General features: G+C 45.2%; 1 protein-coding gene across 1 annotated transcript; it reads right to left on the reverse strand.

The window, feature by feature from the left end:
- Positions 1–10,121: 10,121 nt before the first annotated feature.
- On the reverse strand, positions 10,122–14,462 carry e2f3 (E2F transcription factor 3). Its single transcript, XM_056582820.1, has 7 exons — positions 14,144–14,462; positions 13,589–13,668; positions 13,015–13,211; positions 12,767–12,900; positions 12,524–12,636; positions 12,030–12,222; positions 10,122–11,335 (listed from the first exon to the last, which is right to left on the reverse strand). The coding sequence occupies exons 1-7, from the start codon at positions 14,169–14,171 to the stop codon at positions 11,037–11,039; spliced, it is 1,044 nt and encodes a 347-aa protein (XP_056438795.1). The 5' UTR covers positions 14,172–14,462; the 3' UTR covers positions 10,122–11,036.
- Positions 14,463–14,563: the final 101 nt, after the last annotated feature.

Genomic DNA, 14,563 nt, shown 5'->3' on the forward strand with positions numbered 1-14,563 from the left:
TAAACGCCAGACCAGACACGGCGGGGCATGCAAGGTTAAAAAGCTCAGCCGCTGATGTATGTCAGAGAGGGGGGGAGAGAGAGAGAGAGAGAGAGAGAGAGAGAGAGAGAGAGAGAGAGAGAGACAGAGAGAGAGAGAGAGACTGTCTCTCTCAGCCACGTGCCAAACAGGAGGACGTGTCGCTTTGTTGACGCCGCGAGAGAGCCGCGGTCGCAACGGATAACGTTGCGTAACCGCCCGCACAGAGGGGTACTGACATTTAAAGCAGGGCCGGGCTGGCGCCCCGCCGCGTGAAACAGCGTGTCCGCACAAAGTAAACCGACAGGTGGCTCACGGACAGACGTGCAGATGGACACAAGAGTCGTGAGCGCACACACATATGCAACGGTGTATGGAAGCATACATGCACAGACACAAACATACACACACACTCATAAACACTGATAAGTTCACATCATATACAAGCACAAACACGCACACACACACACTGGCAAGTGCATACAAAAATTAGGAACATTAACTGAGAAAAAAGTACAGGCAGCTACAGACACATACTGGGCCGGTGTAACGGCCGCACATATGGATGATATACTATAAGTGCACTTTGTGAGTTGCAACGCAAGCATTGACCCTAAAAACCACCACTTCTGCAGTGAAGAATTTCCCTAAAGTTCTTCACACACAGACAAATATACAAAGATGTGCACACGCACACACACGCAAACACATACACACACACTCACGGCAGTTGATTGTGATTGAAAGAGACCATGGAGCGTTCTCACAGTGCAAACTGTCTCCACACAGCGAGAGGTCATGGATCAACAGTTACACAGCTTATATAAGTCACAATAACAGGCCAGCCAACTGACAAAGAGAGTGGCAGAGATGCAAACACACAGAGAGGGGGGGGGGGGGGGGGGGGGGTGGTGGACTGGGGGTGGGTGGTGGTACTGCTAGCGTACGCAGAGAAGCCACGTAACACAGACCATAACCTCGGATAACCGCTCTTTAAAAGAGACATGAGACAGCACTGTGGATAAAACCTGGCTTCATTAAGAATTAACAGGAAAAACTCGGTGCCGTCTAAAAGAGGAACTCAATACAACAAAGTGTTTCCATACAATAGCGGTTCATATTTCAATATTTAACACCATCATCGTGTTACATTTTATACTATTAGAGCATATGTTCTCAGCAGAATGAATTAACCATTAGCTCCAGAAGATAATTAAAAACGCTCATTTACATTGAGTCATTTATTAGATGCTTTTATCGATATTACTTTAAAGGCTAATTCCATGACGATACAATGCTACTTAAAAAAGCTTCAAACAATTATGTTGCATTATCCCCAGCCCAGTTAGGGGCATCAGCGAAGAGGAGGGGAGACCGGGGGGAGGAGGGGACCCCTGCTTTCTAGGTCGGTGGGCATTAGGCTTAGCCTCTTACACCCCCCCCCCTCTTCCCCATCGGCTGCACATGTGTATATCAGCCCTCTTCCAACTGGGAGCACACATTAGCCACTCTATAGCAGTGGTGGTGTGAGGGCGCCCTGGGCATCAACACTCAAAGGGGCCCCCGCTTCCATAAATGCAGGGTCCTCCAGGGACCTCCAGGGCACGCCAGACATACAGACACACAGGGACCTACACACCTACAGAGACCTTCAGACATATAGGGACCTACACACCTACAGAGACCTTCAGACATACAGGGACCTCCAGACACACAGGGACCTACACACCTAGAGACCTTCAGACATACAGGGACCTCCAGACACACAGGGACCTACATACCTACAGAGACCTTCAGACATACAGGGACCTCCAGACACACAGGGACCTACACACCTACAGAGACCTTCAGACATACAGGGACCTCCAGACACACAGGGACCTACACACCTACAGAGACCTTCAGACATACAGGGACTTCCAGACACACAGGGACCTACACACCTACAGAGACCTCCAGAGTTCAGACCCACAGGGACCTCCAGACCTACAGGGACCTACAGACCTACAAGGACCTACAGATCTTGAGACCTCCAGACCTACAGAGACCTTCAGACCTACAGGGACCGCCAGACCTACTTGGAACTCCAGACATAAAAAGTCCAGTAAACAGTCCTGGGTCTCCTGGGCATTTACCATATGGAGGGCAAATATGGAGGGTAATGTTTATGTGAATATTTGCATTGACCTCAACCATTCCACAACATTTTTTGGCTGTGTTGTGCACAATAGAGGTCACCCTATGCTCTGGCGTTGCCATGGCGCTAGAGAGCCTTCCATGCCAGTGGAAGTTAACGCACTGTGGAAGGCAGCACTGAATGGTTCTGCTCCAAATCAGACCCATAATAAATATTCAATATAATTAATTCAGTTTTAACCATGATAAGCCTCCATCTATTATTAACACTGTAAGGCAGAGTGAACCTAGATTCTTACATTTCCAAGTAGATAGAGGGTATTAGTTTGTGATTAAGCCTAAAAGTGGATCAGGGGGAACTGTATTGATCCTTAAGGATTTGATTTACGATCTTGGTTCGCTCAGGAGAACCAAATTGTATTATTGTTAGTGGTTGGAAAATTCACGTCCGTTCCACACACATTTCGGTGCACACTCAGATAAGCTCAGAGAGTGGGAAGCACAACTCAAAACACGCCAAATGCCTTCTTGATGTAGACATGCACTACTGCCTACTACAACTGTTATTTAAGCCCAATTATTATGGCAGTAATTCAATTATAAGGATAAATAGTGGTTGCAGCTGGCCTGTAAAGTGATACATTGAACACTATCCTCAAAGGTAAGATTTTACAAAAGACGGTGGGAGGGGAGGGGGGGTGGTATTTTTGGCCAATTATCAGGTGTATGGTGAGAGCAGGCGGAAAGGACAGGTTATCAAGCTTTAATGGATCAAAGCATAGGACACATTCAAGGCCTACTCTTTCATTAGACCTACCACTGGTGTATGCGTTTGTGTTTGTCGGTGTGCGTGTGTTAATACATTTGTGTGTGTGTGTGTAAATACATGTGTGTGTGTGTGTGTGTGTGTGTGTAAATACATGTGTGTGTGTGTGTGTGTGTGTGTGTGTGTGTGTGTGTGTGTGTGTGTGTGTGTGTGTGTGTGTGTGTGTGTGTGTGTGTGTGTGTGTGTGTGTGTGTGTGTGTGTGTGTACAGCTAAGCACCTCACATGCTAAACACTTAAACACTAGTAATGAGAGTGTGAGTGCTGGCCAGAGGAAGGATAATTGCAGATTTGGCAAACAAGGGCCTTTCCCTGTATGGATGGGATTAAAGCTTATAAACAGACAACAGTAACATTTTCCTAATAAAACCACTCAACAAGGGCGAAAACACTGCTGTTGGAACAGCCACCATGTCCATCGAAGCATTAGGCTGACAAAATATCTATTTAATCACATTATTCTGGCTGTTACATTGGTTTTCTTTTAATGAAAATGGACATAATGGTGGAATCAGTGGTAATGGAAATGTTACTTTAAGGGGGAAACAAGCAGCCATTAAAGACGCTCCAGAGTGCCAGCTAATCATTCCCTTGTACTTAAAAATGACAAAAATAGCCACAAACAAATAGCTTGCTAAAACTGCCTCTGGTTATATCCATGATGATCCCATTGCTCGACGTCTGCGTACAAAGTGGTCATGGTTCCTACTTATTGATGACCCGACACAAGGAAAGCAAGCTAACACATCTACATCTTCAATCCAACGCAGAGGAAAGAACTCCCTATTATACACTATTCGATTTTGAAGTCTTGATCTGATTTCAGTCTTTACACACTGCCTTGAAGCCTTGAAGCTTAACAACAACAACAACAACAACAACAGGGAAATGTTTGGAAAGGCTCAGGCACATGGATGGCTTTGGTTGTGTTACTACTTTAGATTGCCTGGGTTGTAGACCGGTTACTATTAAGCAAGTGTCACAATTGAACTTCCGACAAAATCCAGAGAAATAGATCAGGACATTGTACGCAGTTGTCCTTTTACACATTTAGTTTTCAATAGTCTGTGTCTGTCGGTTGGTCGGTTGGTTCGGGCTGGGGCAGCGTCTGGGTAGAGCGCGATGGTGGCCGGACATCACGCAGAAAGTACTCTGCTGCAGCATATCAAAGCTTACGGACGAGACTATCAACTTCTGTGATGAACGCTTGCTGTGAATTATACTACTTCTTCTTCTTCTTTGCATTGACCTGCAGTTACTGTACCGAGTACTGAGAATGTAGAACAGGATCTAACTGGTCTTATCTGGTCTCTTCAAACATGGGCTCAATCTGATATTACACAGACTTTGAACTAGGAAGCTGGCAGGGAAAGATTTGTTTGATGTGCAACTGATTCGGACGTATGCCCACGACCTGCTGTGTGTTCTCATTTATTGTGTTTGTTTATAGATAATTCTGGCCGTGGTTTTGTCTTTTGTCTTTGTATCCGGACCCTGGGTCTGTAAATAAAGTTTGATCGATTGATTTATATTGAGGACACAACAATTTGATTTTACATTTCTACACAAAGTGTACCTTGCCTTTTTTTTGGGGGGGGGTACTATTTTGAGTTGAAATAGTCACATCGCTAGTCAGGAGTTAAATCCTCCACCAGCAGCTCCATGGCCAGTAGGCCAGCTGCTGCTGCTGCTCTGGGCCCAACAAGCTCCACTTTCCGTCAGGTTTGTACCTGATGTTAAAACCCAGCCCAACAACACAGGTCTGGCCTGTGCTCCTTTATAGTCACTCAACCACTAACTATCCTTCTGTCCCTCCATTGCGTGTGGTGTTGTGTGCCCGGACTTGATAAACAAAACGCACTGTTCCACCCACACCCACACCCACACGAACACCCACCCACACACACACACACACAGGCGAGCCTGGTGCCCAAGATGGGATGATGGATGTGCTCACTCTGAGATCCTGAGTGAGATGGATGCTGCACACCACCCCCTCTGCGCCTAATCTTTCATCCTTACAGTAAATATGACACAAGGCGCATATGCATGCAGAAAAACACTCTGACGAGCAGCAGCTTGCGTGCAGCCGTCCCCTATCCACGAGCCACAACCAGAGGCCACAGCTTCGCCGAACGGATTCCCTCTTAATGAAATTAGCCCATCTCGCCAACTGCCGCCTCTCGGGCGCGTCGAGGAGTTCCGTAGGGTCACTTGGCTAAGTAACCCACGTTAAGCAAGCCGGATGCAAATGAGATGCAAATCTGGGTAAAAACAGAACACTGGTTAATTTGGCCTCTTGACATTCCAAACAGTCATGGGGGGATATGCAAATTTTATGCAAATGACAACCAGCCTTTCTGCGTGTCTATTGGCTGAAGGGTACATGCCTATTCACTTCTAGTTTTTCCTATCCAAATATTTGATGTCCTCAAGTTAAGCTTATAGGGAAAGTACAGAGCCTGTGAAGCAAGGGTGTGGATCCTAGGTTCAGGAGAGGCCATGAAGGCTGTCATCACAGCCCCTTTCCTCTTACACACACACACACACACACACACACACACACACACACACACACACACACACACACACACACACACACACACACACACACACACACACACACACACACACACGTGGTAGACACACTTCTAAGAGGAGAACACATGATAAGAGCAGACATTGACTTTGTACTGATTGATGCATTTGCCAAGTGAGATGAAAAAATCTCTACTGCGACGTTTTCCATAAATTGAGTCGAGGACGTTTCATTCCTAAACTATAGCAGCTCAGCTATATCTGCACAACCGAGCCTCGGGCTGTAGGAACAGCTGAGGACATTATATAATATATATATATATTTACGTTATTAATCTGTGACCAGCCCTCATCCTTTTCTCTCATTGCTTCTATCCATACACATGCTCTGATCCGTATCCCGAGGTATGGATTCCCACAATGGGTTTGCAGAGAGGTATTGATTCCTCTCCTTCTCCATCTCCCAGAAGAAAACAAAAAAAGTCCTTATGCAACACTATATTTGTACTTGCTTCAGCTTGAAACACAAATTTTATAGATAAACAGACTTCAGCTCATTCACTCGTCTAAAAACAGATATCAGGGCAGGAGAGATGTGACATAACCGTTCACAGGGTCACAATAATGTGGGAAGGTGCATGTTGCGCACTGCTTTCTTCCAAGCACATCAGGCTATCGGCGGTATTGTTATGTCTGCCTTCTCGTTGCCATGTTCCCTATCTCCAGGTTGGCAACTTAATCGTAAACACGTGCCCATTGGCGTTCCTGAGGCCTCGGTTTGCACAGCCTAAAGGGTGCAGCGGATGCATCTGTCGTCCAACCTGGTCGTCCGCTCAGCCCAGCAGACATCTACATCTGTACAGAACAAGTCTTGACATGTGCCTAACCATGTGCATAAGTCAGGTTCACTCCTTGTCTGGGAGGCGCAGACGAGCCCTTGTTGTTGTTCAGCACGGGGGTCCTCTGCAGAGGCCGTCGTCTTAAGGCGGTACACTTCCGACGAGTCCTTCCTTGCAGCAGCACCGCTCCGTTGTGAGTTGAGAGAGCCTGCATCTTGATGCGCTGAGCGTGCTCTGTAGTTGATGAATCAAACCTCATTCATAAACCCAAAATGTTCCGGGGGCACAGGATTGGCTGAGGGAGGGTTTCGCAAAAAGACGCCGCACTCTTCGGCAGCCAATGAGGCAAATGACACACACTCACTCTCTCTCGCTTGCTCGCTCTTCTGTTTTGGTGCTCCTCTTTAACCCTCTCTCTCTCTCTCTCTCTCTCTCTCTCTTGTACTCACTCACTCGCTCGCTTTCGCTCCCTCAGCACTCAACAGCAGTAAAAACAACATTCTGGCTGCTGGTGGCGAACATTGATGGAACTCTAGTCAGTTTAGTGCTGAATTCCACTGGGAGATGAGCAACAGAGTCTTGGTAGGAAACACTGAGCCTAAATCCTTTCCAAAGCCCAAGTGGGAGCTGGGGTTGACTTAGTTTTCCTCCCTCCGCCTATCGCTGTAGTTTTAAAGTGACTCCGTGATTCGCTTATGTCATTGGGTCACAGAGGAAAGTACTCTAAAAATGAAAATGCCATCGACTAACTGATTGACAGGTATATTGAATGCTCCCTAACCCGGAGAGAATAAGGGTGGGCTGACGTCAGGCCTAATCCAATGGAGCGTATATTCAATATTCACTTTGTGTTTTTCACGTGCAAGGCGCAGATTTTAGGCGTGCAGTCAGTAAACCACAGCGACCCCCCCCCCCCCCCCCCCTCACACACACACACACACACACACACACACACTCAAACACGTGAATCAATAGTTGCTGTGATCCACTGACACTCTGTGAACCAGGCTTGAGTGCCAGAGTTTGTGGGGCACTGGGTTAAATGGGTTTGTTATTGGCATGTACAGAACGGGGTTATTGAGATTCAACACTGCCATCTACAGGGGGCTTGGGCCAGGGCAGCCTCCTCCGAAGCTGGATTACATCATCGGGTTAAGGGCGCTGGCGTGGCGCACAACAGACAAAGAGGAGGAGGCGGAGGAGGGCTGATCAGACACAGGTAAACACACCAGTCAGGGCACTTCAGGGATCGCTCCTTCAATCTTTGTTTTCCTTTTTTTCAAACAGCAGAATCAATCTGGAGGAAACGGGCTTGGTTTACACATGTAGAGAATAACACCACATTCTCCAAGAGGTCAAGAGCCATGAGCACATAATTGGTGGACAACAACAATTTGTTCACAGTGAACGGCTTGTAGCAAGCAACCTCTAGGAAGGTAAGATGAGTTAATATCAATCGTAATTGTCCTACCCAAGGTGTCCAGCCCACGTCTGTTGCTGCGTTATTATAGTATCCATCGTTAAGCAAGGCCAGAGCTGCAGATAAATAAGTGCTCGGAAATAGCATAGAGAACCTCCTACTCCTCCAATGTAAAAACAACTTAAAGACCATGTCCTTGATAAGAAAGCAATCCTTGACAGAAAGGTGAATGTCTTTGGCACGCGGAGAGGCTAATCAAGCCAAATACAGCCGGCCGTGTTTCATTAAGCGTTTCCCCTTTTGACCCGGCGTCCTCGGTTGACTTGAGGCAGCCGCCTGCATGCGCCGGTCGATGGATAGATGGATAGACAGGGGAATGGGCGCAGGCCGCCAACATTCATTAGAGCCCTTCACTGGTTGCAGTTGTTCAGAGGCAGCTGATCAAAGGGACAGGCTGGGGGAATGTAAACATGGAGCGGAGGTAATCCAGGGAGTAATTGCATTCCCTTGAAAAGGAGTTAAGCGTGAGGTTCTGTGGGGAGAGGGAAACGCTGATTGAAGTAATTTGATTATTTTCTTTCTGCCACTTTGAAAAAATAAAGAAAGGGATGTATTAATTTAAATGCAATTATTTCAGAGGAACCTAGATCAATCTCCAAAGTACTGTTTTAATGACGGTTTTTGCATCAGTACGTGGACCAGGATGGGTCCATGTTTGTTATTGCTTCCTGTTCTGACACTAAACAAAGGACACAGACCTTCTGAAAGTATATGGCTTCTCTGACTCAACCAGATGAAATCAGAAGACCAATTAGTTTAAACTTCATTGCTTGGGAGTTACACAATGAAATTGAAACTGAAAGTATTTGTTTGTGCTGGCCAAGCTACAAATACCCAATCATATTCAAGTTCATATTGATTTGCCCACAACTTATTGCATATCCTATTCGATTCTGAATTCCCAGAGTTCTATCGGTTATTTTTGCCAGCGAGGGGAGCGAACCTAATTTGATTGTTATATTTAGTGTGTGAATGTTATATTACATCTATTCATAAAAATCTATAGTTCTTCATAGAGGGATATTGGTACTTGGTTTTCAGCCCTAGCCTAGACACTTAGAAATGAGGGCCAGCATTGTATGACTACACTGCCTCCTGGTGTCCAGAAGAATACTACAACCAGATATAAAAATAACAGGGCAGCAAATACCCATATATACTTTCGCAGCCCAGTGACCCCTTGGTGGATTGAGAAATCCACCAAGGCAATCCACTTTAAATAAAGAATAAATAAAATAATGTTTAATCTTATCCGAGGGCATGAACCTATCAATATATTTATAATGCTTTATTAACCTCTTTATTTATTCATCGTGGGCGCTTAGTTGTATGACATGTATTAATAATTAGAATCTATGTATCAGGCTCCATCTCTGACATTGTAAGTTAGATACATATATTTTGTAAAATACAAATCAAATAGAAGCAGATTTTGGGAGACAATAAGTTGTACTTTGTTTTACTTGGCTTGACTTGGGCAGCATATCTCTGGGAGAGCTGACCCTGGTGAGTGGCACAGCGATGGTATATTCAAAGGGAGAGACTGCCGCTCTTTGTGGAGCCAATATTGATGTGAAGGTATACTAAAATAAATGCATAAATAATCTGTAAAAAAAACAACTCTGCAGGGTACTGATACTACTGGCACTCAGAACTTAACAATATCTGAAAGAGTGTTGATTTGTCAAAATGAAAGTCAAAAATGAAAAGAACTGCTTGAAGAGACTCTGCAGGCCTTTAAAGATGCCATTGTTAATGCGAAATAATTGCATACCCTATGTCACCAAAGCCAGCTACAATTGACCAATATTCATTGCAGAAATTAGGGAAAAAGCACTTTTAGAAATAGACCCATAGAATTGCCTAAATCAATGACTTTATTGCGGGGAATAACGTACTAATATACTTTCGGTTTTCCGAAAGTATTCATTAAGCAATTGCTTAATGAATAATTCAACAAGGCAATTGAAATATCTCAAACTCTTTTATGACTGAACGATGTTCATAGTTCAACATGTGTCATTAAGTCATTAGGAACGTAGAAATTGGTTAAAAAATAACTGTGGAAGAACATATATAAATATATTTACCGTACACACAAATATCACAGTCTTAAAGATGGCACGGCTTCAAGCTTATGTTTTATGGGGGAACAAGATTTGTTTATAGACTTGTAATAACTATGTGAGGAAAACATAGAGATCCGTCAGGTGGGAAGTCAAAAATGCAGGAGAAAAAAAAAGGGAGAGCAGAGTCATTCTAAAAAATATATATGCATATTTATTAAACCAAAAAAAAAAAAAAAAAAAAAACATATTTATGAGGAAAACATGATTAATGTAGATCTTGAGCGGCCCTCTTAAATACTGGGACAAACCAACCATTATACTGGAGAAAGTTGGTCCATAGCTCCCGGCCTACGGTGCTTGGCAACTTTGACAGCTTTAGCATAGAGAGCAGAGAGCGTCTACATTTGCACGCTCTAAAAACATGGCTACAGACCTGCCTTCATCAAATAGCCAACACGCTTTTACATTGTTATGGCAGCATTGACATTTGTACTGCACTGAAAAGCTAGAGCAATATGATGTTAATCCCATACTCTGAACAACATCTCAAATGTATAGCAGTTTGGAGGTATATTGTGGAAATGGTCCAACTTCCATCTTTAATAAACTCTGGGCTTTCGAGAAAAAAAAAAAGAAGCTTTTCTCAGACATGGTTACACTCCACAACAATACATGGAAACCGAGGTGTTGCATGGGTTTCAGAGAGGGTCTATTCAGCCAGTGCAAAATGCCTGAATACTAACCATCCAGGCACAGTTCCCATGTTCTTCCAGGAGGGACTGACACAATGACAACCAACTATTGTTACAATCCTTCAAAAGTGAATCAACCATCTAAACCGTGGTCCCTGTACTACTCAAAGATGAACTCTACTCTTGACAGAAAAAGTGCGTTTACGGCGACTGGACTACTACAGCAATGAGAGCTGAATGGAAAACGACAGGTGGGAGGCATGTGTGGAGGAAGCGAGGTTCAGTGTTCGGCTCAAAGTATCATCTTTTTGGCCACCAGGAAAAACCCCTCTGCCCCTCCAGGGGCTCAAGAAAGCCTCACAGAGTGGCCACGGTTTGAGTCTGGATGGGCCTCTGAAATCTTTAGGAGAACTAGCACAGAGCGCGGCGGAGCGGGGCACTCAAGGGGGGAGGTCAGCCGGCGCAAAACACTTCCACAAGCCCCCTTCCAGTTCGACAGAAGAAAAGGGGTATGAAATGCCCTCGTCCTCCCCCAGACTGAGGAGGTATTCCTCCCCTCCCAGAGAGAGGGCCAGTGGCGTGGTGAGAGTGGCAAAGGACGGCGTCTCCTCCCCGTCGGAGGAGCACGTGGGGGCGAGCAGGGAGGAGAGAGGGCTTGGAGAAGGGGGGAAAGACTCGTTGGCAAGTGGCGGCAATTGCTCCATGGTCACAGTGCTGCTGCACAAGTCTTCAACGGCGTCTGGGGAGTGGGGGTTAGGGGGGGGGTACAACATGTCAAAAAACAGGCAGATGTGGGGAGGGCTACCAACACGGTTGGAGAGCTTGGAGAGCTTGGAGACTACATCCCATTGGGGATTTGATACACGCTGTACCACAGTACCCAGGCGACATGGTTTTTGTAATCTCTGATGTCAATAATTGTCTGGCACAATTTTGACATTTATGTCACGTGTTCTCACCAAGTGACAAAACTTGAGCTCAACCCAAGAGAGGAGAAATGGGGAAAGTGCGAGTGTGCGAGTGTGCCAGATACTGATTTCAGGGCCCTGCTCAATTTCAAACACTAACACCTGGTGATATAACAAAATTCTTTCTTGAAAGGATATGAACTGGCTTGGTTATGAGTCTATTTTTATGAAAATATAGTAAGTTATTTCAAATGTTGCATTTAGAACATCAACATTTCTAACCTTAGGTAAGTCTGAGTTGAATGAAGCTGGTCATACTTTGACCTATTTTGAAGACTTTCAGAATTATACATGAATTACATAAAGGAAATAAAAGTATCGGCAGGTCAGGTTTGCAAATAAATGTTTTTGACGATTGAAAAAGTATCGATAATTTTAAGCAGAGCGAGATCTGGACGATGGTCAGCTATATAATAATGGCCGACACCCCATAATCTAAGGACCATATGGCCGTGTGTGACTCACCTGTGGACGACATGCTCAGGAAAGATGGAGTCTGGGTATGCTCCATGGGGCCATCGTCGTCGGAACAGTCTGTGGGTTCGTCATCGTCGTCGTCGTCCTGTGGGTCTTCTGGGACATCGAAGGGGGAGTGGTCCTCCGAGGAGAGGTACACATCGATAGGACCTTGGCTACTCTTCAGAAACAGCTGGATACTCTGAAAACGTGAAAAGAAGAGGAACAAAAAGATGCTTAAAAACACGCTGGGCTACTCCCCCATCCCAATTCATTTAGACACAATGTTTCAAGAAGAGCCTCGAAACATTGAGCCAGTTCACCGGGTTCATTCATTATTAATTGATTGTGATATTACGACTTCAGCCACTTTACTTCAAGTGCTCGCTCTTAGCTCTGACGCCGTCAAATCACATTGGAAATTTGCATCTGCAATGATGCGATAGAGAATTCCCAAGAGGTAAAGGGGTAGAACAGGGACATGAAGTGATCCAGCCTCCTACCTCTGCTGGATGGGGCACTTCCAGAACGGTCTCGGCGGGGGCTTTGACCAGAATCACCGTCTGTTCCCTCAAACTTGGGATCGTTTTCACATCCTCATATGACAGATACAGAAATGTGGGTCCAAGGGTCAAGGATATACACCCGGGTAATTTGCCTGGTTAGGATACATACATCATGCCTTGAAGCCATTTGATAAAAAAAACAAGGAAGAGCAAATGCACAAGATTGGACTAGAAAAGGATATTTCTCGCTGATCTCATCTTCCCACATGTGGTCGACGTGCTCCAGGGCGGTCTCTATCAACTCATCCAGCTTCTTCTCCGCGTCCTCGAGGATCTGGACTTCGCGGCCCAGCTTAGCCTTTAAATCAGGGCCCCTGCGCATACAACCTCCAGGGGTTCAGCCAACGGGGTGACATTCTCTACCCAAGTCACCGGGGCCAATGAACATCCTGACCACAGCGTGTTTGTACAAAGCGAGGAGCACTTACGTCGACTGTACGGTGTACTTGGACGTCCTGAAGAGTACCCCTGCGCCCATAAGGACGTTTGTGATGTCGAGGACGCTTCTAATGCGGACGCCGAGGGACATCCACGCCTTATTCATGTCCAGTATGCCTTCTGCAGAGCCTTCCACCATCGCCCATAAGGCCCTTGTCCTCCGGAAGAGGGCTGAATTGCGCCTTGCCTGGAGAATAGAAGACATTAAGAAGATGGTTACTATAGTAATGAACAAGTAGCTCATACATACTGACATGTAGCTCATACATATTTTTGATTATCAGTCTCAAATGTTTCCTGTATTTGGCTAAATGACGATTCCTTTTGTTGTGGGTGCTTGGAGGTTTCACCTTTTAAACCATTCCATCATGCTCTTGATGCAGTGATGGCCTGTTTCTTACCCTGTAGTCTCTTTAGACCAAACTTAAACTAACCATGTCAACGTAACGTTTACGCGAATGAATTGAACAACGGCTTTTCCAACTTGTATGAATGATAGAGAAAATTGTACTGCCACAACTGACTAGTGAATAATTAAACATTAAATAAAATAAAAGACCATACTTGCGTCGCATTTGGGGGTCGCCCCCTGCGAGGTATCCTGAAGTCAGGATCAGCCTCGTCCAGCTCCACGCCTTGTTGGCCTTCACAGGAAGATATTAGAAATACGTTTCTTAGACAGTTGTTAAAAAGACACAATGTATAACTAAGTTAGAACACTTTGTGAGGATTGGCCCAATAAAGAACGAAGCCTCATCGATGTACCTCCTGCGCGTCTCTGAACGATCATGTTTGAACACAAGTCACAATGGAATCACGCAGTGGAACTATTGCGGATGGCTGGGGACCAAACCATGCTGGTGTTTTGACCCATTTCCAATAACAAATTTACCTTTTGCGCCCACTGTACTCACTTCATGTGTATGAAAAATTCTTATACTTTGATGATACGCTGACCAATTAACCTCCCAAGTGTGCGGCCATGTTTGGAGCGCTGCGCTCAAACCATGTACGTGTAAAAAAAACATGGATGAGCAGTAATTGGTCAAATGGATTGATTTAAACGTTGGTGTTGAATCGTTTCAACAAAGTATGACGACAGAAATAGAACAAACTAACCCCTTGGCCGAGCTGCAGAAGTGATCATGTCAGTGATGTTGGAGAGGAAGCAACTATAGTATCCACGCACGCAGGCATATTATACGTCTTTGGATATACATCCCATTTCCCATATTACTCTGCGACGGACTCGCTCTAAAAACTACACACGCTAGAATTGTGGTAGGATACGCAGGCAGATGGATGGGGGGCTTCCGGTAGAGGGACATCAGTTTCCGTTCCATGTTTCGTCAGATAAAATAAAGTAAAATACGTTAAAATACAATTAAAAACATTCGTCTCCTTGTAATCTTGAAACATTCTCGCTTCGGATACTGTAAAATGGCTAACAACCTCATGGCAATTTTAGAAAGGAAATTGCGTTCCTGTAGCCCGGTATAACGGTACAATCCATGACCCTCTCTCAGCCTACAGCTACGT

Source organism: Gadus chalcogrammus, chromosome 22 (genome assembly GCF_026213295.1).
Source record: "Gadus chalcogrammus isolate NIFS_2021 chromosome 22, NIFS_Gcha_1.0, whole genome shotgun sequence".
NCBI lineage: Eukaryota > Metazoa > Chordata > Actinopteri > Gadiformes > Gadidae > Gadus > Gadus chalcogrammus.

What these genes read in the sequence shown, in the direction of transcription:
- e2f3 (XM_056582820.1), bottom strand. Translation starts at nt 14,171, where the DNA reads ATGATCACTTCTGCAGCTCGGCCAAGGG. An exon ending in AAGTACACCGTACAGTCGAC is followed by an intron (nt 12,901 to 13,014) that starts GTAAGTGCTCCT and finishes TTGTATGCGCAG; the next exon opens with GGGCCCTGATTTAAAGGCTA. An exon ending in AGATGAGATCAGCGAGAAAT is followed by an intron (nt 12,637 to 12,766) that starts ATCCTTTTCTAG and finishes TTGGACCCACAT; the next exon opens with TTCTGTATCTGTCATATGAG.